Genomic DNA, 25,338 nt, shown 5'->3' with positions numbered 1-25,338 from the left:
TCTCCTGGGGCACCGCCACGGGACCAGACCCTTCCCGCTCCAGCCCAAGCCGCGGCCGCCCGGGGATTGGTTGCGACGGCAGCCCCGCCCCGCGCCCGGGACCCGGGGGAGGCGGAGCGCGGAGGGAGAAGGCGCGAAGGCTCTGCGCTGGGCGCGCGGTGGCCCCGCGGCTGGGAGCGGAGGTACGGGAGGTACGCTTGCTGGTTCCAGCCCCCAGGCTGCGGGGCGAGGGGTGGCGGGGACAGGGGCGTTGGCAGGCACTAGTGGAAATTGCACCCCGCCATGGAAAGGGTGGGAGGGCACGCTGTTACCGCCAGGGCCGGTCGCTAGCACGCGCCAGGCGGGAGGGACAGCCGGGTCGGAATGCGTGCTGACGGGAGCGCTCTGCCCAGAACTGCGGGGCACGTAGGTTAAAAGACGCCTCTGCTATACCCCTCCCTTCGAAGTAGTTTAAGAACTTTTTGGTTTAGAAAACTAAGTTTAAACATAGTTTCTAAGACAAAAATCTTTTAGTTTAACAAACTAAATGTGCTTCCGCGGCTCACGCAACACATTCTAAACCCTCATATACGAGCCTTGGAAGCGGAGCGATCGCAGCCACCGTGGCTTCATTTGTGTGGGTGGTGGTTTGTGAGGTGGGAAGGTGAAAGAAATGTGTGATCATTCCGACCATTCTCGAAAATGCATCTTGGCTTTTAAAAAAAGCTTTATTGTGAAATAATTTACATCCCATAAAATTCACTTTTTAAAAGTTGTGTACACTTCAAGGGCTTTTAGTATATTAATAGTATGTTTATAGAACAACCAACGACTCCATCCCAAAAAGAAACCTTGTGTCAGTTAGCAGTCACTCCTCATTCTCCTCTTCCCCTCCCCAACCCTAGGCAGCCACGAATCTACTTTCTGTCTATACAGGTTTGTCTATTCTGGGCTTTTCATATAAGTGGAATCATATAACATGCAGCCTTTTGTGTCAGGCTTGTTTCCCGTAGCATCATTTTTGAGATTCATCCAGGTTGTAGCATGTATGAGTACCTCATTCCTTTTATGTTGCCAAATAATATTCCATCGATGGATATACCATATTTTATTCATCAGTTGATGGGCATTTAGATTGTTTCCACTTTTTGGCTAATATAAGCAATGCTGCTATGAATATTTATGAATAAGTCTTTGTGTGGACATGTTTGAATTTCTCTGGGGTAGTTACCCAGGAGTGGAATTGCTGGTAATTCCCTTTTTAACTTTCTGTGTGAAACTTTTCCAAAGTGGCTGCACCATCTTACATTCCCACCAGCAATGTGAGGGTTCCCATTTCTCCCCGTCTTCAACACTTGTTTTAGTCTGTCTTTTTGCTTATGGCTATCCTGGTAGATATGAAGTGGTATCATTGTGGGTTTTTGTTTGTTTTATGTACGTGTGGGTGTTTTGGGACTCTTTTGCCAGGGCTAGAGTGCAGTAGCATTATCATAGCTCACTGTAACCTCAAACTCCTGGGCTTAGGCAATCTTCATGCTTCAACCTCTCCAGTAGCTGGGACTATAAGCATGCACCATCACACCCTGCTAATTTTCCTATTTTTGGTAGAGACAGGGTCTTGCTATGTTGCTCAGGGTGGTCTTGAATTCTTGGCTTCAGGTGATCCTCCCGCCTCATCCTCCCAAAATGCTGAGATTACAGGCGTGAGCCACCATGCCGGCCTTATTGTGGTTTTGATTTGCATTTCCCTAAATGTGCTTATTGGCCATTTGTATATCTTTGGAGAAATGTCTAGCAGATCCTTTGCCCACTTTTAAATTGGCTTATTTTCTTTGAGTTATAAGAGTTCTTTATGTATTCTTTAGGTCTTTTTAAAAACACAGAAGGTACTTCTCCAGACTAAGCAATAGAGTGGAAGGAAGCTCAGGACTTTGGAGTCATATGGTTTGGGTTCAAAAAACAACCTTCTGCATTTGTAACCATAGATACTAAGTGATCTTGGACAAATTATTAGGTTATCATCTCTGAGCTTTCGTGACTTCATTTGTAAAATGGGGTAATAATGCCTATCTCTTAGAGTTTCGGTGAGGATTAAATGAGACTGTGTATATTAGCTGCTCAGCACAGCACCTGGCAGGCCCTTAAAGGCATTTTGGAAAGATTTATGCTGGGCCTTTGCTTGGGAGGTCTTGATGCCTGCCTTGTTCCAGATACTCATTGACTTTTCCAGGGGTAACTAGGAATTGGGACTAACACCCTACATCCCTTATTTTGCTCATAAACCTCTTGGTTTTCGTCCATCCATACCTATCCATTTTTTAATTATCTTAACCACTTTCAGTTCTGTTTAGATTTTGTTGCAGCTGAAATGCTTGTTTCCTCCCACAGCTGGGAACAATTTACAGAAAAGAGTTACTGTTTTATTTTAAAATTTGATGTTTTAAATTATGTTCCTCCTAAAGTAAAAGGAAAACAATCCCTTTAAAATGACTTTGACAGCCCTCTTATCTGTAGGAAAAGAACCAAGGCTTTGGAGTCATAGGCTTGAGGTTGCCTCAGTATCTTGTATAATTTTAAGCAAATCATTTGATATCCTTAAGCTTTGGTTTTCCCATCTGTAAAATGGAAAGATAATACTTCATAGAGTTGTGGGAATGTGCCAATAGAAGCCATAAAAATAAACACAATGGCCACCATATATTGAATACATTTATACATGGCAAGTGCTCTAAGTGCAGGATCCCACTTAACCTTCATGATCTATGACATAGGTGTTTTGATTACCATTTTAAAGATAAAACTTGGCCAAGGTCAGCTGCATCTGTCTTTAACTCCAAAGGCCCTGTTCTCTCCACAGGTCCACCACTGCACAGAAGTGTGTGTGGTTTTAAAGTTGCTCATGGCCTTTAATCCCAGAAACTGAGGAGGCTGAGGCAGGAGGATAGATTGAATCCAGGAGTTTGAGGCTGCAGGGAGCTATGATCATGCTGCTGTACTTCAGCCTGGGTGACAGATAGAGACCCTGTCCCTTAAAAAAAAAAAAAAAAGTTGTTCATCCTACCTGTAATAGTTTTCTACTTGCTGCCATAACAAATTACTACAACCTCAGTGGCTTAACACAAATATATTATCTTACAGCCCTGTAGATACAAGTCTGACACATCTGACTGGGCTGAAATCAAGGTGTCAGCATGGCTGCACTCCTTCTGGAGGCTCTAGTTAGAGAATCCTTTTCTTTGCCGTTTCCAGCTTCTACAGGCTGCCAGCATTCTTTGGCTTGTGGGCCCTTCGTCCACCTTCAAAGCCAGCAGCAGTGGTGGAGTCCTTTTCGTATCAAAGCACTTTGGCTTTGCTTCTATTGTCACGTCTCTTTTTCTGACCACCTCTTCTCCATCCCTCTTCTACTTTTAAGGACCCTGCGATTATATTGGGCCCACCCAGATAATCTCTCTATTTTAAGGTCAACTAATTAGCCACCTTAACTGCATCAGCAACTTTAATCCCCCCTTGCCATATATTCATAGGTTCTGGGAATTAGGCTGTGGAGCCCTTGAGGGGGCCATTGTTCTGCCTACCGCAGTACCTACTCGGTAGTTATGTGATAGCGAATTATCCTGGCATTCCGCTAACTGTGGCTGGTTGACTTTGCAGGAGATCCTGTTGGAAAGCAACTGCACCATGTAAGTCCCTTCCTTTTGCTGATAAACAAGTCTCCCTCCACTCCCAGCCTTCTCTTTCTCCTGTTCCTGTCTCACTAAGCCCAGAGCTGGAGAGTAACCCATAGCATCTCTTGCCTATTGATCCTAATCATAAATGTGTTTTATTAATAACTATTAGTTATTAAAAAGGTACTAAGTGGAGGGCTTCCTGGCTCGGAACCTGATTCCGAGAGGGGAAGGGAAGCCCTTGGTCAGGAAGGGGAGTGGAAACTTACGCAAGGTCCCTCTGCTTATGCCCAGCATGTGTTTCCTATTGTTGGAGGCTGAGCTTGGGAGATACGATGCTGACACCTGTGTTTGACAGGTCCAGGAACAGCAGTGAGTCCCAACCCTCTGCTAACCTGTTGGGGAAGAATGGAGTATTGGAGCAGAAATCTCCAGGTAAGGTAGCCTGGGGGATTGGCTGGTGCTGGGACCTTCAGCCTGTAACTTGGATTCTGGTTAATGATGCCCAGTCTACCCGGGTTCTGTTCAAGTGTGAGACTTGGGATCCACCCAGATTCTGCTCTTCCTCCGGTCAGCCACCATGTTTCCCTTCACACGGTGGATGCGACCCTCACTGCCCAGTGCATTTGCTGCTCCTAACCCCATGCTTCTGTTCCATTTGTTCCTTCTTCCATTTTGCCCTCCCCCATCTCCAAAGTGATCTTTCTAAAACCCAGATCTATGGTTGTCCTCCATCTAGTTACAACGCTTCACCCACATCTCCCAGCCAGTGGAATAACCTGTGACTACTGAGGTGCAGCTTCCCATGATTGCTCGGTTTGCCTCTCCTGCCTTTCTCGCTGCCTTGCCCGCCACTCACCCACACGCAGCGTGCAGCCCGTCTAGTCCTGACTACATGTGGTTTCCCAAACGTGCCAAGCTTTTTCATACTCCCTGCCTTTGCATGTGCTGTTCCCTCTGCCTGGATTCCCTTCAGCCTTCCCCCTGCTCCCCTGACTCCCCGTGCTCCCCTTTCTCAGCTTAACATTAACCCTGGGAAACACCACCTTATTGGTTGTGAAACACTTCCTAATATCTCAGTGAATGTGCGGGAGTCTTGGGGAGCCCGTGACTCTCTGTCCCCACAGAGTGACCTCCCATACGCATGGCCAGCACTTATCATGGACTGCTCTGTGACACTGATAAGTATTTGCCCAGTGACTGAGTACAGTATAACCAAGTGTTCACGAGGGGAGGGATGTTGGTAGGGGTGTGAATACTTTAATGTCGAAGAAAATGAGGAGTCACTATCACGTGTTCTAATTCCTCTGAATCCTCTAACCTTACACCTGCCTTTTTTTTCTTTTTTTAAGATCAGTCAAACGTAGAAGGAGGGAAAGAGTAGAGCAAGGAATTTTACCTGTAACTGACTGAGGGTAGCACCTGCCTTTTTAATGCTGTTTTTCTTCTCAGGATTCAAGAAGAGAGAGACAGAAGTGTACGTGGGCAATCTCCCGCTGGATATCTCTGAGGTATTCTTCACTCTCTGTGAGCAGCTGCTGCTTATGTTCCTTGCTCTTCCCTATCTGACTTACTAACCTGCTGATAACTCAGTTGTACCAGTTTTTAAAGATACGTGAGAGCTGTGACGGTGTAGTAGTCATCGGTTGGTGACTCGAGTGACTAACTCACCACAGTTTGCCTTGGACTTTCCCCGGTTTAGCAGTAGAAAGCTCAAACTGCATGTGGACAGCCACAGCACTTAGCTACCTATCCCATGCAAACCTGGATGCTTGGTCAGCCTCCTTATCACTGTGGATCGAGGCAGCTGCTTTTTAGGAAGGGGCCTTATGAGGGCTCAGCTGCTGATCCTTTGGTAAGAGGGAACAGTCTGTCTCAGCCAGAAAACTACACCTATTTGACTTTGAAATGGAGCAGTTTGGTCAGTGGGCTGTGTCAGTGGGACTTAGAGAACAGAATGTAAACAATGGTATTTTATTTTATTTTTTTTGTGGAGGCAGTGTCTTGCTATGTTGCCCAGGCTTGTCTCAAACCCCTGGCCTCAAGCGATCTTCCTAACATTCCTTCTTAAAATTGAGATATAATTTGTATACTGTAAAATTCACCATTTAAAAATGTACCAGTCAGTAGTTTTTAGTATATTCACAACGTTGTGCCACCATACTACGACTCATACAGCATGTGGAGTTTTGTGTTTTCTTTCACTTAGCATGATGTTTTCAGGGTTCATCCATGTTACAGTGTCTCAGTACTTCATTCCTTTTTATAGCTGAATAATATTTCATCATATGGATATACCACATTTTGTTTATCCATCAGTTGATGGACATTTAAGTTGTTTCCACTTTTTGGCTATCATGAACAACGCTGCTATGAACAGTGGTGTACAAGTTTTTGTCTGAACATATATTCTGGCTCTCGGGTAAATACCTAGGAGCAGAATTGGTGGGTCACGTGCTCACTCTGTGTTTAACTTTTTGTGGCACTACCAAACTGGTTTCCAAAATAGCTACACCATTTTATGTTCACACCAACAAAGTATGAGGTTTCCAGTTTTTCTACTTCCTTGCCAAAACCTGTTATTGTCTTTTTTATTATAGCCATCTAGTGGACATAAAATGGTATCTCATGATTTTGATTTGCATTTCCTTAGTAACTAGTGAGCATCTTTTCATATGTTTATTGGCCATTTGTATATCTTCTTTGGAAAAATATCTGTTCAAATCCTTTGCCCATTTTTAAATGGTTTATTTGTCTTTTTATTATTGAGTTGTAAGAGTTCTTTGTATATTCTGAATACAAGTTCCTTATTAGATATATGATTTAAAAATATTTTCTTTTATTCAGCTATCATTTAACTTTATTTATAGTGTCCTTTCACACATAAAAGTTTTTAATTTTGATGAAGTATTTTCTATTTTGTCTTTGGTTGCATGTACTTCGGGTGTCATAGCTAAGAATTCATTGCCTAATCTAAGATCAGCAAGATTTACACCTGTGATTTTTTTCTAAGAGTTTTATAGTTTTATCTCTTATATTTAGGGCTGTGAGCCTTTTTGAATTAATTCTTATGTACAGTGTGAGGTAGGGGGTCCAACTTCATTTTTTTTTTTTTTTTTGCATGTGGATATCCAGTTGTCCCAACATCATTTGTTGAAAAGACTGTTCTTTCCCCATTGAGTTATCTTGGCACCTTTGTCAAAAATCAATTGACCATAAATGTACCAGTTCATTTCTGATTCTTATTCTATTCCATTGATCTGTTTGTCTATTCTTATGCCAGTACTCTATTTGCTTGCTGTAGCTTTGTAGTATGTTTCGAAATTGGATACCCGTTTACTCTTGAACTCTCTAGTTTGCCTTCTGCCTACACCAGTTTTCCAAAAGTGTGCTTGCTGAGTAACCTCTGTGGTGACAAATAGACTAAAAACCTTCAAATGCCTTCTGTTTCCATAATTATGATAGATCTGAAAACTCTCTCATGAGAAAATATCTGGAAATAGAGGCAAAATATTAGAAACACTCCTTTTAAATACATAGCTAAGACCTAACAAAATGAGAAAAATTAAAGAGAGCCCCAAATGGGCAGGTAACTGAAAACCAGAAGGGTCTGGCCAATGCCCTGGGGTCTTTGCCTGACTCAAAAACCAAAGGGTTTAGATTATAACAACGATGTTGGGGCAGGAATGAGACCTTGGGCCTGCATGAGAAGGGGACTGGGAACTAATACCACTGCAAAAGCGGGATCTTTGAAAGGCTGGACCCTCAGTGAATAGTGAACCACAAAACCTTTGCTCATTGGCCCAGGGTGGTATTAAGCTGTCTTGGCTTGGATTCTGGGGCTGGTGGGGCTAGCAATCTCCCCAGGAACATATCACAGTGGGCCAGGTTTCATGTGAATAGGGGTTTAAATTCATATTACCTGCATGGTCTGGGAACCTTCAAGCCAAAAATTAACTTCTAATAAAATTAAAACCCAATTCATAAAATAAAAACACTTAGACTGTGAATGGAAGGAACCTTTCTAAATCTGATAAAGAGTATCTGCAGAAAATATACAAAAAACATAATTATTTGGGAAACAAGTATTTAAAAATCAAGAACAGGATGCAAGTATTAATATCACTTCTTCTGTTTAACATTTTATGGGAGGTCTTAACCAGAGTAAGGGAGAAAAGAAAAAGAAATAAAAGGTGTAAGAATTACAAAGGGAAAAACAAAACTGTCATTATTTGTAGATGATTGCCTCAGTTGAAAATCTAAAAGAATCTTATTTTGTTAGAGTTCTTGAGAATTAGCAGGGTAACTGAATATAAGGTAAATACGCAAAAGTCAATTGCATTTCTATACAAGAGGAACCAAAAATACAAGGAACTAGAAATAAATAAAAGGTTATATAAGACATATATACAGAAAATTATAAAACTTAACTGAAAGACATTAATGCCCAGTAGTGGGATTGTTGGATCATATGGTAGTTCTATTGTATTTGTAGTTTTTTGAGGACCCTCCATACTGTTATTCATAGTGTTGGTGCTAGTTTACGTTCCCACCAATAGTGTGTAAGGGTTCCCTTTCCTCTGCATCCTCACCAGCATTTGTTATTTTTTGTCTTTTTGATACTAGCTATCCTAACTGGGGTGAGATGATAAAGCGCAAATATCTAAACAGAGAAATGGCATGTTATGGATAAGAAGTCTCAGCTTTATGATCCTTAAAATGATCTATAGATTCAATGCCATTTTGATCAAAATACCGAAAGGTTTTCCAAAGAACTTGACAAGCTAGTTCTAAAATTTACATGGAATAGAAAGTGCTATGAAAACTGCCTTTCTGAAGGAGAAAAAGAGGAGTGGAGAGAAGAGCAAAGTCTCTACTATACTAATGATCTTGGTGTGGGTGCAGTGCTAGAGAGTTAGCCTATGAAATAGTAGAGAACCCAGAAATAGAACCACTCATGTATAAACACTTGGGGGGTATATTAAAAAATAGGTGGCATTGCAGATCCAGGTGGGAAAGAAGGGACTGTTCAATAGACTTGTTCTGACATTGGTTATTCATATAGGGAAAATGAAATGGACCTTTACCTCATAACATGCACAAAGTGGATTCCAGGTGCATTAAGGACTTAAAAGTGCACAGCAAACCTGGTATAATGCTAATTACAAACATAGTACTTAGTGACACAACTTTTCTTTCCTTTTGAGATGGGGAACAAGATATGGATTCTAGCTACTGCTATTTTTGTCAACACTGTACTGGTGGTCTTGGTCAGTGCACTAAGGCGTGAAAAAAGAAAGATGTAGGAATTGGAAAGACATTAGAGAAATGCACATCAAAACCACAATGAAGTATCATCTTACACACTGCTGGTGAGAACGTAAACTAGTACCAGCACTACAGAGAACAGTATGGAGGTTCCTCAAAAAACTACAAATATGATAGAACTACCATATGATCCAACGATCCCACTACTGGACATTTATCCAGAGGAAAGGAAATCAGTATATTGAAGAGACATCTGCATCTGCATGTTTATTGCAGCACTATTCACGATAGCCAAGATATGAATCGACCTAGGTGTCCAACAACAGATGAATGGATAAAGAAAATGTGGTAAACATATGCAATGGAATACTATTCAGCCATAAAAAGAATGACATCCTGTCATTTGTGGCAACATGAATGGAACTGGAGGACATTATGTTAAGTGAAATAAGCCAGGAACAGAAAGATAAACACCTCACGTTCTCTCTCATATGTGGAAGCTAAAAAAAAAAGTAGATCTCATAGAAGTAAAAAGTAGAACAGAGGATAACTGGAGCTAAGAAGGGTATGGGGTCGTGGGAGATAGAGATTTGTTAAAGGATACAAAATTATAGCTAGGTAGGAGGAATAAGTTCTAATGTTCTGTAACACTGTAGGATGACTGTAGGTAATAATATAGAGTTTCAAATAGCTAGAAGGAGGATATTGAATGTTCCCAACACAAAGAAATGATACACGTTTGAGATGATTCATATGCTAATTACCCTGATCACTATTCGTTATATGTATCAAAACATCACTATGCACCCCATAAATGTGTACAATTATTATGTCAATTTAAAGATAAATTTTTTTTAAATAAAAAATAAAGTGCAAACATCTAAAAAAAGAATTGGAAAGAAAAGTGTCATTAATTGCAGATGATATGATTGTGAGAGTAGAAAATCATGACTTCAGTTATTATCTATATTCCTAGACTGTGCTTTCCCTAGGACTCTAAACTTGTATATTCAATTGCGTATTTGTTATCTCTCCTTGGATAACTTACAGACACTTCAAACTTAACATGTCCAAACCCAAGCTCCTGATACTCCCTCTAGCCTGCTCCTCCCACAGTCTTCATCTCCATAAATGGCAATGCCATTTCTCTCCGGCCTGAAACCTGAGAAATATTCTCGTCTCACACTTCACGTTTTTCTCACACTTCACATCCAGTCTGTCAGCAGGTCATTTTGGCTCTACCTAAAAAATACATGTAGAATCAAAGTATCTTTTGTACAGGAAGGGAGGAAGAAACTAGACTATCTCTTTAAATTTGCCAAAAAAACCCCCCCAAAAAACCAGTGGAGGATGAAAAAGAATAAAGCTGTGGGAGGGAAGGAAGAAAAAGTAGAAGGAAGATGGAAGCATGACTTCTGAATTTACATTGGATCCTTGTTTTGACTCAAGGGATTTGTAAACATTTTCATAATTAACAGATAAAAATTGCATATTAAAAAAGCACTCTAAAAATTGAAAACATTGATTACATAACCAATTTGGTGTCAGAGAAAATAATTGACTTTAGAATATAGTATTATGACTGTGTATCTTTAGTAGGATATACTACACTAAAGACCTACAAAGAAATCATAAACTTTGCTCAATAGTTTTATTATCAGTAATAATACTGATATTGGTTTTTTGTTGCTTTTTGTTTTGTTTTTTGTAGAAACAGGGTCTTGCTATGTTGCCCAGGCTGGTCTCAAACTCCTGGCATTAAGCTATGCTCTTGCCTCCACCTCCCAAAGTGCTGGAATTACAGGTGTGAGCTATCAATGTCAAATAACAATACCGTGCCCAGCCCTGATATTGTTGTTTGAACTTGTTATATATTTAATTTATGATAAAACAAGTAATTAGATTAATATTAGGAATCAAGATTTTCAGTAGTGTATATATGCAATAAAAGAAAAGAGATAAAAAATAAAATCAAACAAGTTAAACAAAAACTATATAAAACTCTTATATATGAATTGCAATCCATAGGGATAAACTAGTTGTTTTCCTTTTTGAGAATACATACCTTCTAGCTCTGTCCATTGAAAGACCTTGGAGCTGTAACAACCCAGTAGCAGTAAACACGCCTGGCTCCTGGACTGTGTTCCTCCCCACTAAAGAGAACCAGGCTTGGCCGGGGGCAGTGGCTCACGCCTGTAATCCTAGCACTCTGGGAGGCCGAGGCGGGCGGATCGTTTGAGTTCAGGAGTTCGAGACCAGCCTGAGAAAGAGCGAGACCCCCCCCCTACTAAAAATAGAAAGAAATTAGCTGGACAACTAAAAATATATATTAAAAAATTAGCTGGGCATAGTGGCGCATGCCTGTAGTCCCAGCTACTTGGGAGGCTGAGGCAGGAGGATTGCTTGAGCCCAGGAGTCTGAGGTTGCTGTGAGCTAGGCTGATGCCATGGCACTCTAGTGTGGGCAACAGAGTGAGACTCTGTCTCTAAATAAATAAATAAATAAATAGAACCAGGCTTTCTTAGAGAAGTGACTGATTCCAGGTCTGGAGCTGCTATGCCAGAAAGCTATCAAACACCATTGAGGCTTGGTTGAAAGAACTAGGAGGTATTATTTAGAGGTGGAGTTCTCGTTTCTTGGAGTTATGTGCTGAGATGTTTGCAGACGATGAAGCGATGTTGTGTTTGAGATTTGTTTCAGAATAGCCTAGTGACAAGGAGAGGATGTGATGAAATGGGAATCGCTGTGAACTGAGAATGATTGAGTGACGGATGCATAGGGATTTGCAATGCTGTTTTCTATATTTTTGTGTTTGAAAATTTCCAAATAAAAAGAACAAGCAAAGGGAATGTCCCATGGGCCAAAGATGGGACAATTTGAGCATAAAAAATACTACATTTGATTCAAATTCATTGATTTTTAAAAAAGTAATAATTTGTAATGATACCTAAAGAAAGGAGAAATAAATAAAACTCACTGGGCCAGGCATGGTGGCTCACACCTCTAATCCCAGAGCTTTGGGAGGCTGAGGTGGGAGGACTGCTTGAGCTCAGGAGTTTGAGACCAGCCTGGGCAACATAGTGAGACCCTGTCTCTACAGACAAACAAACAAACAAAAAACACCTCACTTGACATAATTAAAGATGGCAAGATGATAGTTCATTAATATAAAACTTGATAATTAAAGGGAAAGAATAAGTATTTATCTTTTCCAATACCAATGTTATTTCAGGGCAAATAACCCTAGAGAACTAGAGTTCTTTGCAGAAGAACTCTAGCTCATAAATGCAGAAGAAATGATAGAATTAGAAAATCACCATTTTCCAAACCTCAATAAAATACCTGTTTCAGACAGTGGTTATCTGAGCTTGCTTAATTTGTTAGGTAAAATGTTGATGGACAGTTTTACAATGGAGGGATCGGGCTGTCACCATTTGAACTTGCTGATTAATTTTAGCATCACTAAAAGTGAGACAACCAGATACAAGCCCATTAAAGTGATACAGTATAAAGATGACCACACCATCTTTAAAATATTCTAGCCAGAAACAAAAACAAACAATACCTATGTGTAGTCAAGTTCCATGGCTAATTTCTGGTCTAAAGGAAACAGGGATTAGAAGATCAAGTTAATGCTGCCATAAAGAAACACTACTCTTGACTCAAAGCAGCTGACCTGATTTCCATAAGAGGTCAAAGTCATGGAAAAATTAAAGTAGTAAATCTGATAGACATTTAAAGAGATTTAGAAGAGACTTACGGGAAATGATAACCAAATGTGAGTAGACCTGGTTTTGATACTATTTTGGACAAATCGGCTATCAAAAGATATTTTTGACTCAATTGGTAAAAACTGTCCACTAGTCGATAATAAGAAATTACTTAGTATTTTTAGTTTGGTAATGGCATTGCGTTTACGTGAGGAGATGTCCTTGCTTGAGGAGTATGCTGAAGTATTTAAGGGTGAAGCGAAAGGCTGCCTGGGATTCACTTTCAAATTCTCTCGTGATGAGGGGTACGGGGAGAGAACACTGTGGCAGGATGGTGGTGGTGGTAGGAGCTGGCTGACGGGTTTGTGGGTGTTCATCGTGCTCTCTCCCTCTGTGTGTGTGTGGAATTCTTTCACACCTGCAGCCGGCATCTCAGCACGTCCCGTCACGCCCGATGCTCACACCCTGGTCCAGGCCACCACTGTCTCTCACCTGGATTGTTGCTGTGGCCTCGAAGTTGCTTTCTCTTTTGCCCTGTTCCCCTTCAGTCTAGTCTTAACAGCGCAGCTGTCGTGACCCTCGAGAGTGGGAAGCAGATCGTGGCGCCCCCCACTCAGGAGCTCGCGGTGGCTTCCCGGCCCTCTCCCTTGCTCTCTCCACTGCAGCCTCCCTGGCCTGCCGTGCGGCCTGGCACCTGCTGCTCCTTCTGCTCACCCTGCTCTGCTCCAGGGGTCGCCTTCCCCGGGGGCCTCCCTGGCTGTTCTCCCTGGATTGCAGCCGCCACTCTTCCTGTCACCTCCTGCCTTCTAGTCTCCTTCACGCTCACCGCCATCGGACTCACCATACTCACCATGCGCACGACTTCCTCCTCTTACCGATGATCTCTCTTCCCCAGTAGAAGACATGCCAGGGAGGGGAGGGTTTTTGTCTACTCTGTTTGCTGCACCTAAAACATTTTCTAGCACAGAGTGGGCACTTGATATTTGTTGCATGAAAGAATAGAGGAAGTGAAGACAGTGAGTATAGATGACTTTCTCAAAGATTTTAATAATAAAGGAGAGTAGGAAAATGGGGTGGTAGCGGGAGGGGGGGAGGGGGGCGTGGGGTTGAAGGTATTATGTGTCTGTAAGTGTTAAGACGGTAAACATCAGAGCTCGTTTGTATGCTCATGCAGAGGAGGGAAACGGATGCAGGAGCGGCCTTGAGAAGGTGAGAGGGAGGGGGTCCCCTGCAAGGACAGGACTCATGGAGAGGGATGAGTACAGACGCAGGGAGGTGGGGGAGGGGGTGGAAGTTCCCTTTTGGTTGCTGTTTTTTTCTCGGTAAAATAAGAATCAGGGTTCTCAGCTGAGTGGAGAGCGGACGTGGAAGGTTTGTACAGTAGTTTTGTCTGGGAGAGTGGGGGGCTGAAGGAAGAGCAGGTAGTGGGAGTACAGTGAAGTATGTGGCACAGAGAGTGACTGCAGTGATAGACCCTGGCATCTAATAAGGAGGACAGCAAGGACATTGCGGGTTGGAGTGGGGCAGGATGGGTAGTAGAAAAGGAGCAGGCTGGGAGCAGCAGCTCATACCTGTAATCCCAGCACTTTGGGCGTCTGAGGCAGGAGGATCCCTTGAGGCCAGGGCTTTGAGACCAGCCTGGCCCATATAGTGAGGCCCCTGTCTCTACAAAAAAATAAAAAGTTAGCCGAGGCCGGGCGTGGTGGCTCACACCTGTAATCCTAGCACTCTGGGAGGCCGAGGCGGGTGGATTGTTTGAGCTCAGGAGTTCGAGACCAGCCTGAGCAAGAGCGAGACTCCGTCTCTACTAAAAACAGAAAGAAATGATCTGGACAGCTAAAAATATATATAGAAAAAATTAGCTGGGCATGGTGGCACATGCCTGTAGTCCCAGCTACTCGGGAGGCTGAGGCAGGAGGATTGCTTGAGCCCAGGAGTTTGAGGTTGCTGTGAGCTAGGCTGACGCCATGGCACTCCAGCCTGGGTGACAGAACTAGACCTTGTCTCTAAAAAATAATAAAATTAAAAAATAAAAATTTTATTTTTTAATAAAATTAAAAAATAAAAATTCAAAGAAAAGAAAAAGGACAAGGGACAAAGTCAGGGTTTGCAGGAGTGTAGCAAGGCGGCAGTGTCCGAAGCGTCACAGTGCTGGAGAGTGGAGCTGGAGAACCAGAGACGAGAACGGGAAAGGTGGGAGAGGGCCGGAGAGGGCGGGGCTGGGCGCTGCTGCTGGGGGTAGGTGTGGCCGTAGGAAGCAGAAAGCCGAGGGGATGGGCAGGTAGGTGTTGGTCCCTTCTGTTCACAGTGTGTGTCTGTGACTTGCTTTTATCGTCCTACGTATTTTCAATGATGTATCCATGTTGGCACGTGCACACTGGTTGGTGATTTTGGCTGTTGTGTCACACTGTTGTGTGACTCTGCCACAGTGTGTTTACCTGCCAGTAGGCATTCTGATGCCTAGGTTGTACCATATGAAATTGCTGATATTGGACCATTTTTAATCACAAAAACATCGATTTCACGTGGTTCAAACTAATATTTCCCAGTTTTTGCTACCTCAGACAGCTTCAGGGAACTGGCTTGCATGTGTGTCCGCGTGCACACGTGTGAAAGTGTCTCTGGGGCCTGCACTTGGGTGTTTGACCCCCGAGCCACACCGTGCACACAGCTTGACTGGGAAAGGGACCGACTTGCACTCCCACCAGTAGCACAAGGGTTCCTTTGTCAGCAACGCTTGGCGTTGTCCCGCTGTTAAATTGCTGCCAGTCCGATGGGCATGAAATTATTTAGCACATAGGTGACCTTGGTAACCTCCTACCCGTCTGGCACAAAGTCCATATATGCTGGTGCCGTAATTAATAGGAGGTAATTAATAGCGGTTCCCAACCTCTCTGGCACCAGGAACCAGTTTCAAGGAAGACAATTTTTCCACAGACTGGGGATGCAGGGGTGGCCGGGTGTGGAGCGCAGGGTGATGCCCGAGTGATGCATGGCCTGTTTCCTAACAGGCCACAGACCGGTAACGGGCCGTGGCCTGGGTTGGGGACCGCAGCCTTGAACGATGTGGCTGGTGACGATTGACTGAAAGGGATGTGTTGTTAAGTGAAATAGGTCACGAAGCAGAAGGTGTAGCTTGATCCCATGGTCTTTATAGCAGGAGTGCAGTGTCCATGTTTGGGTGGTAGGACTATGGACGATACTCCTATTTGCTTCTCTGTGTTTTTTAACAATTTCTACAATAAACATTTAATGCTTTTGTACTTTAAAAATTCTAATGTTGTTTTCATGATTTAAAATGATGTAGAAGAGTCTCTATGGGGCATGAAGCAATTTTAGCTTAAAGCACCAAGCCTGTCAAATCTCTAATTGATCAAAAAAATTTAAATAAACAAGTTAAACTATTAAGGGGCAGAAAAAAATGTCAAAATTAGGGCATGCCTTCAGATTTTAGAAATTCCTAATGACAGCTATCAATTACAACAGCCTCTGCTGATGGGGCGCCCTCGCTGATAACACTAGTTGAAATTCCAGGGATGAAAAGATGTTGGCAGGGTTTTTTTTGGTAGTTGTGTGTGTGTGTTCGGGAGAGGAATAGGGATTCTTTTCTCACCCTCAAGCACGTTTTCTGAAAAACTAGTGCTTCCTGAATCTGCTTGATACCACAGAATAGTAGTTTTCCACCTTGGCTATATATTCAAATCATCTGGGGAGCTTTTAAAAAACATAGACGCTTTAGTCCCACCCCCAGCAATTCTGATATTGTTCCTCTGCGGTGGGCTAGGCATTGCTTTGGTAGTTTAAAAAGGAAACGTAAGTAACTCCCCAGCTGAAACTTTTCTGTAGTCAGAATTGAGAACCGTTGCTGTGGAACAGGGTTGGCAAACTTTTTCTATAAAGGGTCGTATAGTGAATATTTCATGCTTCGAGGGCCATAGGCCTCAGTTACTCGTACTCGGCTGTGCCGTCGTAGCATGAAAGCTGCCATAGACAGTATGTAAATGAATGTGCATGCCTGTGTTTCAATAAAACTTTATCTACAAAAAAAAGTGGTGGACTGGATTTGGCCCAAGGCTATGGTTTCCTGATACCTGCTATAGAAGATACCAAAATAATAAATAGTTTTCATTTTATTTTAATAACAGTAAAACCTGAGAAGAAAACTGTGGTTTGCGTAACATAATGGAAAGAATGTAGGATTTGAAGGTAGAAGCCCTGAGTTCAAATCCTAACTCTAAATTGGCTGTGCAATCTTAGGGAAGTCACTTAACCTCTCTGATCCTTACTTTATGCATCTGTGCAATGAGGACAACAGTAGTGCATACTTTACGGGGGGATATAAAGACCAGATGGAATAAGTCATATGAAAGTGCCTCATAAACTGGAAATGCTAAGCACATATTGCTTGTTCTCACAAATTGCTTGTTGCTCAGCATCTTGTGGATTCATGTGTAATAAACATTAAATATTTAAAAGTAAAGCAAATTAGAAAATTTGAATTTAAATGTAATATAAACATGAAGACTGAGAAAAATGAGTTATACATAATGCATTTTTATTTTCCTAAGCCAACAAAGTGACTTTGGAAGATGGTATAAATATACATTTTTCCAAGATAGAGTTTTCTGGGGAAAAATTAGTTTTCACCACAGTTGTGAAATTTTACAACTGTCACATGCTGGTAGGAAAGCCAAGGAAGGAGGAAGTGTGGAGGGGTGCGGGTAGGAGTCGAAAGAGCGGAGACCTGAACAGAAGCCATCACAGTGGGCAGCGGGCGCACGCCTGTGACCTGCAAGAGGGCGTGTGCAGTAGGGCAGGCGCAGGAGCCGAACTGCAGACAGTCAGGAGGGGGTGGGCGGGGAGGAAATGGAGGCATTAGGCGGAGACGGCTCTTTCTACAAGTTTGGCAGAAAAGGGAAAAAATAGGGTGTAGCTCGAAAGGGCATCAGGGTGGTGGAGATGTTATCTCAGAGTAGGGGAGGGTGGTGCATGTGTGGAGACGGGGACTCATGCCAGTGGAGTGGGTTGGGAGGAGTGGGGACCAGAGAGGGGCAGGAGGCAGCCTGAGGGCAGACCAGGAGAGGAGCTGAGAAGGCCCAGGGGAAATGGCCAGGGAAGAGGGAGGGGAGCCAGACCAGGGGCAGTGGAGGCTGGGCCAGGTTGCGAAGCAGTGGGGAGAGGGCACTTGCAAAGCTGCAGAAGTCATTTCCTCCAGGGAGCCTGCCTTGACCTCCTCCTGTCCCTCCAAATCTGGGTTAAATGTGCTCCCGTAGCCGCTGTACTTCCTGTGATGAAATGGGCTGTTTACGTGGTTGCCTTGTCTCCATCCCCCCTCGACTGTTGGGCTTCACTGAAGACAGGGCTTCTGTCTTGTCTGTCTCTGTATTTGCAGCACTTAGCATAAAACCTGGCACGGGCAGCACATAATAGATTCTCATTAGGTACGTGTTAAACGGAGTACAAATTAGCTGGTTGGGGATCTAAAACCTTGAGAACTGGTTGTGAGTTATGTCTTCTGGTCTCCTTATTTTTTAAACCCTGTAGGAGGAAATTCTGTGCCTTCTAAAGGACTTCAACCCTCTCCGTGTCCAGAAAATCCAGAATGGCTGCAAATGGTAATGACTGTTCTTCCTTTGTTTGCTTTGGGAAGCACCTCCTTTCCTCCCTGTCCATTTCGCTGATGCACTGCGTTGCAGACTAGCCCAGCAACTCCCAAATCCACACCCATGGTGACTTGGCACGGAGACATTTGGGAAACCCCCTTTCCATATTTAACCCTCTGACTTGGCAGCTGATGATGTCTTATCAATATAACCACCCTGGTTTAGACGCCCAGAGACCTGGGTTTATTTTTAGTTATATCCTTGCTGTGTTTTCTTACTTGAGGTAAGTTACTGTGCCACCCTCAGGTTTAGTTATACCTGAAAACTGGACCTATTCATAGTTTTCCTTTCTTATTTTCAAGGCAATAGCAGTGCTTTGAACTTTTGGGGGCAGTAGTATTAAAGAAACTCGTAGATATTCCATGCATAGTGATAGAGTCAGCTCATTTCTTCCCCCCAGAGGCCCACACAGTCTCTTGCATTGCCCAGCCCAGTCCTGAATCTGGACGTATTTTTGGCTTGCTGTGCACTTGGAATGGCTCTTCTGTTGCTGCAGAGGGAAGGAGACTGCTCTCCCGCTGGGACCCGCTGCCCGACCTGTAGCTCTGGGCTTCCCTTGAGGTGTGCCTAGAGCTGCCATCTCTCTCTTTCCTCGTCAGCTTTGCATTCGTAGACCTGGGCTCCTCGCAGAACGTGGCACTTGCGATCCAGGAATTAAATGGCAAGCTCTTCCACAAACGAAAATTGTTCGTGAATACAAACAAGAGGCCCCCCAGGAGGATCTCTGACTTGGCCAAGGGGCCCGAGGAGCCGCCGGTACGTCCTCTGGCCTCTCCATGCTCAAGTGGCTTTCGTCCCACTCTTCAGGGCTTGGCAGACTTCGCTTCTGGTTCTGCCGTCCTCCTTCAGTCCAGCCTACTGTGGAAAATGTGGGGCCTTGGGTGAAATTAGGGAACCTTTATGACCTTTAGCAGAAGCAAGGTCAGGTACGGAAAACTTGGAATTTGTAGATAACGGGGACTATGTTCTTGGCAAGGACAAAAGGAGTGATTAGGCAATTCAGTCAGGGCTTTTCAACCTAGAATATTGAAATTCAGGTTTTTACTTGTTTAATGTAGCAAACATTAATTGGGTGTCTGATGTTTATGCAGCCTGTTCTGGCTGCTTGTGTGAAGTATAGGACAAAGGTGAATAAAATCTGGTTCCTCCTGGCAGGAAGACAAATATTGCCAAATATGAGGTGTGGGGGGCAGTTAATGGCAGAGATGGTGCGGTAGAGAAGGGAAGGCCCCTAACTCGCCCCCAGGGGCGTCCCTCAGAAGAGGTGGGCTCATTCTCAGGATGCAGAGGTGAACCAGGAGAAGGATCTCACATACAAGGACATCTGAAAAGCAGTGGCTTAAACAAGTCAACTATTTGGTTTTCTTTCCTATAGATGAAGTCAGGAGGTTGGGAGTCCAGTGTTAGTACGGGGACTCCAAGATGTTATCAGGGTTCCAGGCTGGAAGCAGGGAAGAGGGAAAGGGCAAAAGAGGCTGTGTTCTCTTAAAAGATGCATATTCAGAAGCCCTGACCATAATTTTGCTTATGTTTCCTTGGATAGCACTACAGCTCATGGCTTATGTGCAAAGAGGCTGAGACATGTAGTTCTTTTATTTATTTATTTATTTATTTATTTATTTATTTATTGAGACAGGGTCTCACTCTGTTACCCAGGCTGGAGTGCAGTGGCGTCATCATAGCTCACTGCAACCTCCAGCTCCCAGGCTCAAGCGATCCTCCTGGCTCAGGTGGGACTATGGGCGTGGACCACCACAGCCGGCTAATTTTTAAATGTTTTGTAGAGATGAGGTCTCGATATGTTGTCCAGGCTGGTCTTGAACTCCTGGCCTCAAGTGATCCTCCTGCCTCAGCCTCCCAAAGTGTTGGGATTACAGGCATGAGCCACCGCACCCAGCCTGAGATGTAGTTCTTAAGGATAGGGACATTGTTGCTAAACTGTGGTTCTGTCAGCATTGAGGAAGGAGAGAATGCATGCAGGCAGGCAGTTAACAAGGTCAGTCCCAAGGCAGATGGGAGCTGAGAGACGGGTTGGAATAACCATGAGAATGTCAGAGGTGGCTTCCCTTGCTAGTTCCCAACTATTTCTCTTTCTTTCTTTCTAAACCCTAGCAGCTTTTCAGAAGGTTAGACTGTGAGAGTATCTGCTGTCTTCCTGAATCTGCTGTTCTGTGTCCTGCCCTTCACTGAAAGGGTCAGCTTCTGGCTCATTATCTTTCTCCCATCATCATGCAAATGTAGTGTCCGTGTGGATGATCCATCTAAGAGTCTAGTGACTAGACTCTAGCCACTTGCTTCCTGATTGTTGTATCTTGAATGGTCTTTTCTTCCCCTTGGTCACAGTTTCTCATTCCCCTAGCTATATTTCAGACCTTGCCGTTGCTAATAACCGAGCATCTCTAAAATAGCCACTTCAATCATCCCACTGTGTACCCACCCATCTTGCAGCTCTCTTACTCTGGAAGAGTGGTTCTCAAACTTGCACAAGCATCAGAATCAACTGAAGAGCTTGTCAAAACAGCTTCTGAGTTCCATCCCCCAGAGATTCTGATTCAGTACATCTAGGATGGGGCCCAAGAATTTGCACAAGCTCCAGGTGGTGCTGGTTCTCCGGGTCCTGGGGCCACATTTTGAGTAGCAACTGCAGCCCCCAGGCCAACAGTTGATATATTGGCACACATCGGTCCCCTAAATCCACCGACCCCACCATTTCTTCATTATTCAACACTATCTGTGTTCTCTCACTTCCCTCCTTAGTTTCTATAGTCTGTAAGTACCTTAGTCCAAACATCCTTAACTCTCTTACTCTTTTCTCACTAGGTCATATCTTAGAAGACTCCAATCCTTGTTGAACCCAGCCCTCTGCCTGTTCTGAACATGTCCTCTGAGATGCTGAAGGCATCACACAACGTTGCTAACTGGTCTCAGTATGTGTGGGTGGTCACAGGCTTCCCCAATCTTCTAAATTGGCCTGTCTTAGAATTCCCTAACCTTTTCTGCTCCTATGTCCAGTCTGCTCTTAAGCCCATTTAATGAACTTTTCATTTTAAATAGTAAATTTTTCAACTTCCATTTGGTTCTTTTTTCCCATTTCTCTGCTAAAATCTTCCATTTTTCACACATTTTGTCTCTTTTAGATTCTTTAATGTATTTATGGTCATTATTATAAAATTGTTTTCTGCAAATTTCAACATCTGGGTCATTTGTGGATCTGCTTCTATTGACATTTACTCCCTTGATTATGGGTAGAATTTTTAAAATCCTTTCAAAATACAGTAATTTTTTATTATATGTTGGACATTGTGGGTATTATATTGTGGAGACATTGTGTTATTGTCCTCTAAATAGTGTTGGATTTTTTCCTAGCAAAGATTAAATCATTAGCACATCTTTTCAATCTATTAAGCGTTTTTCTGTTGCTGTTGTTAGGTTGGTATGCTTCAGTGTAAGCCTTATTCTTGGGCAAAATCATTTTTCCTAAGGCTTGGCCTTTGTAGTGTCTCAAGGGAGTGCTTACCAAGGTCTCTCCCCAGTACTGTGAGACCTCAGTATCTGTGTTCCTCTCTCGGTTCCCTTTCCCTGACCCGGACAGCAGCTGTTCTCCTCCAGGCCTCCCAGAACCTACCCTGCACATAGCTTGGGATTCAGCCAGTGACCTGAGGTGAACCCCTAGATTTGTGGGATTTTTTTGTGGATCCTTCCTCTCTGGTACTCTGTCCCACAAATTTCTGCCACATAAACTCTTACCTGTTTTTGCTGCCAAGAGAGACTGCCACTTTCTGTATGAGCTCTCTTTCCCTTTGCTGTGGTTGGGGAAGATGCCCCCAGGCAGAAGGCCAGGGTGAATGTGGAGCTCACCTGCTTTCCTTATCTCAGGCAAGGCCATCTGTCATCCACTGTCATTAGTCCTGTGCTGGAAACGATTTATTCATGTATTTTGCCCAGTCTGAGAGTTGTTTGGGGTGAGAGAGTTAAGCTGTGTCATGACAGAATCTGAAACTGGGGAAGAGTGTCAGGGTGGGTGTCCTTTCCCAGGAATGTTCCCAGTGCAGCTAACCAGAAGATGCACACAAAATCCCCGTACATTTGCAAATGTAAATACACAGTCCTAGGTAAACAACACATGGGGCAAAAAAGAAACTGTAAAAAATTTTAAAACACTTAGAGCTGAACAATAAAGAAAATACTACCCATAAAAAGTTTTGGGATAGAGTGAAAGTAATATTTAGAGGGAAATGTTCAATTTTAAATGAGCAAAGAAGAAATGTTGAAAATTAATGAGCTAAGAGTTTGAAGAAGTTGATAAAAAATTTTTAAACCCAAATAGAAAGCAGACATTTTCAAAATTTTAAACAAAACTGTAATAGAAGGGATCAATAAAGCCAAGATTTTATTCTTGAAAGAGATTAATACAATAGAAAATCCTCTAGTGCGATAAATGAAGAAGAAAGGAGAAAAGGACACAATATAAGATAATCTAGAAATGAATTTGAAAACTTAGAGGAAATAAGCATATTTCTTAAAGTATATCTTTTTTATGGTATTTGTAAGTCTTTAGATTTTTATAAGCGTGTCATTTTAAAAATTAGTATAAAAAGTCTAGTAGTCCTATAACCTTTAAAATAGTTGAATCATGGTTTATAATCTTCATCCAAAGAAAAACACCAGGCCCAGATCACTTTATATGCAAATTTTACCAAATTTTCAGGGAACAGAAAATTTCAATTTTATATAAATTTTCCCAAAGAACGAACTAAGAAGTATTCTTAAGAGGCCGGTATACCACACCAGACAAAGATAGCATAAGAAAGAAAACTTACAATGTTTCTAAACAAAATATTGCAAAACGAAGCCAGTGATTTATAATGAAGATAATACATCATGGCAACTTTTTTAAAATACAAAAAGTACTTTAATATCAGAAAAACTACACGTCTTTCATTCCATTAACAGATTAAAGGTTAAAACCTGTATCATCTTAAATAGACATAGCAAAAGCATTTGATAAAGTTCAGCACTAATTTATGATTTAAAAATAAAAGTTCTGGTCAGACGTTGTGGCTCATACCTGTAATCCCAGTGCTTGGGGAGGCTGAGGTAGGAGGATTGTGTGAGGCCAGGAGTTCGAGATGAGCTTTAGGCAACATAGCAAGACCCATCTCTAAAAAAAATTTAAAAATTAGCCCAGTGTGGTGGTGCGCCCCTGTAGTCCCAGCTACTCGGGAGGCTGAGGCAGGAGGATCACTTGAGTGATCACCAGGAGTTTGAGGTTGCAGTGAGCTGTTATTTGGCCACTGCATTCAGGCCTGGGTGACAGAGTGAAACCCACTCTGGGTGACAGAGTGAAATCTCTTGAAAAAAAATTCTTAGTAGTGAGGAATAGAAGGTTATCCTTAACCTATAAAAACCTACATAAAACAGTATTGTAATGGAGAAACCTTAGAAACATTCTTTTAAAAAATAGGAACAAGACAAGGATGCCCACCATCACCACTCTGTTCCACATATACTGGAGGTTCTAGAAAACTAAAGCATAAATTTTGGAAAGGGAGAAAGAAAACTGCCATTTTTACAAATGATGTTTCTTTACATAGAACAAGAGAAATAATTATTAATACAAATGATGAGAAATAACAGTTTAACAAGGTAGCTGGATATGTAAGATCAGGTATACCAAAATCAATTGTGTTTCTATTCGCTGTTAATAAACAACAAAAAATAATTTTAAAAATGTACCATTTACCAGAGGAAATAAAAAGAAAATACAGTATTTAGAAACAAATCCAACAGGTAAGCATTGCTTATATGGCAAAATAATTTAACTTTATTGAATGTCTTTAAGGAAGACCTGAAATCAATAGGAAAAGTGCCGTGTTCATGGATAGGAAGATGCAGTAAGAGTTATGGGCTTTTCTCCTAAAACTAATATATATATATATATATATATATATATATATTTTTTTTTTTTTTTTTTTTTTTGAGACAGAGTCTCACTCTGTTGCCCAGGCTAGAGTGAGTGCCGTGGCGTCAGCCTAGCTCACAGCAACCTCAAACTCCTGGGCTCAAGCAATCCTCCTGCCTCAGCCTCCCGAGTAGCTGGGACTACAGGCATGCACCACCATGCCCAGCTAATTTTTTCTATGTATATATATTTTTAGCTGTCCATATAATTTCTTTCTATTTTTAGTAGAGATGGGGTCTTGCTCTTGCTCAGGCTGGTCTCGAACTCCTGAGCTCAAACGATCCGCCCACCTCGGCCTCCCAGAGTGCTAGGATTACAGGCGTGAGCCACCGCGCCCGGCCTTAAAACTAATATATTGATTAAGGACAAGTCCAATCAGAATCCCCACAGGTTTTCTTAGGAACAAAATAGGCTGATAACTAAAATTTATATAGAAGGCCAAAAAGCCTAAGAATATTTAAGACACTTCTTTCTGAAAAGGGAGATGAGAGGCCTTGCCCTTCTATAAGACACTGTAGTACAGTCATCCCTCAATATTTGTGGGGAATAGGTTCCCGGACCTAAAATACCACAGATTCCAAAATCCACGATGATCAAATTCCGTATATAAAATGGTGTAGTATTTGCATGTAATCCATGTACATCCTCCTACGTACTTTAAATCAGTGGTCCCCAACCTTTTAACACCAGGGACTAGTTTCATGGAAGACAATTTTTCCATGGACCAGCAGTGGGGGCAGAGGGGATGGTTTTGGGATGATTCAAGCTCATTACATTCATTGTGTACTTTATTTCTATTATTACTACATTGTAATATATAATGAAAGAATTACACAACTCACCATAATGCAGAATCAGAGCCCTGAGCTTGTTTTCCTGCAACTGGATGGCCCCACTGGGGTCATGGGAGACAGTGACTGATCTGACAGGAGGCGAAGCTCAGGCAGTGATATGAGCCATGCTCCGGGAGCAGCTGTAAATACAGATGAAGCTTCAGCTTGCTTGCCCTCCGCTCACTGCCTGCTGTGTGGCCGGTTCCTAACAGGCCACGGACTGGTACCTGTCTGCGGCCTGGGGGTTGGGGACCACAG

At 42.7% G+C, this 25,338-nt stretch overlaps 1 protein-coding gene across 1 annotated transcript in view; it reads left to right on the top strand.

Moving 5' to 3' along the window:
- The first annotated feature begins 153 nt into the window (after window positions 1-153).
- Window positions 154-25,338, top strand: part of TDRD10 (tudor domain containing 10) — a 39,595-nt gene continuing 14,410 nt past the window's right edge. The window contains exons 1-6 of the mRNA XM_069478671.1: window positions 154-191; window positions 3,631-3,659; window positions 4,003-4,079; window positions 5,097-5,155; window positions 18,167-18,237; window positions 18,885-19,041. Coding sequence (XP_069334772.1) covers window positions 3,658-3,659; window positions 4,003-4,079; window positions 5,097-5,155; window positions 18,167-18,237; window positions 18,885-19,041 — 366 coding nt within the window. The 5' untranslated portion in view covers window positions 154-191; window positions 3,631-3,657. The remainder of the gene's footprint in view (window positions 192-3,630; window positions 3,660-4,002; window positions 4,080-5,096; window positions 5,156-18,166; window positions 18,238-18,884; window positions 19,042-25,338) is intronic.

Source organism: Eulemur rufifrons, chromosome 8, assembly GCF_041146395.1.
Source record: "Eulemur rufifrons isolate Redbay chromosome 8, OSU_ERuf_1, whole genome shotgun sequence".
In the NCBI taxonomy this organism is placed as follows: Eukaryota; Metazoa; Chordata; class Mammalia; order Primates; family Lemuridae; genus Eulemur; species Eulemur rufifrons.
This window is presented reverse-complemented; position numbering and strand designations above follow the sequence as displayed.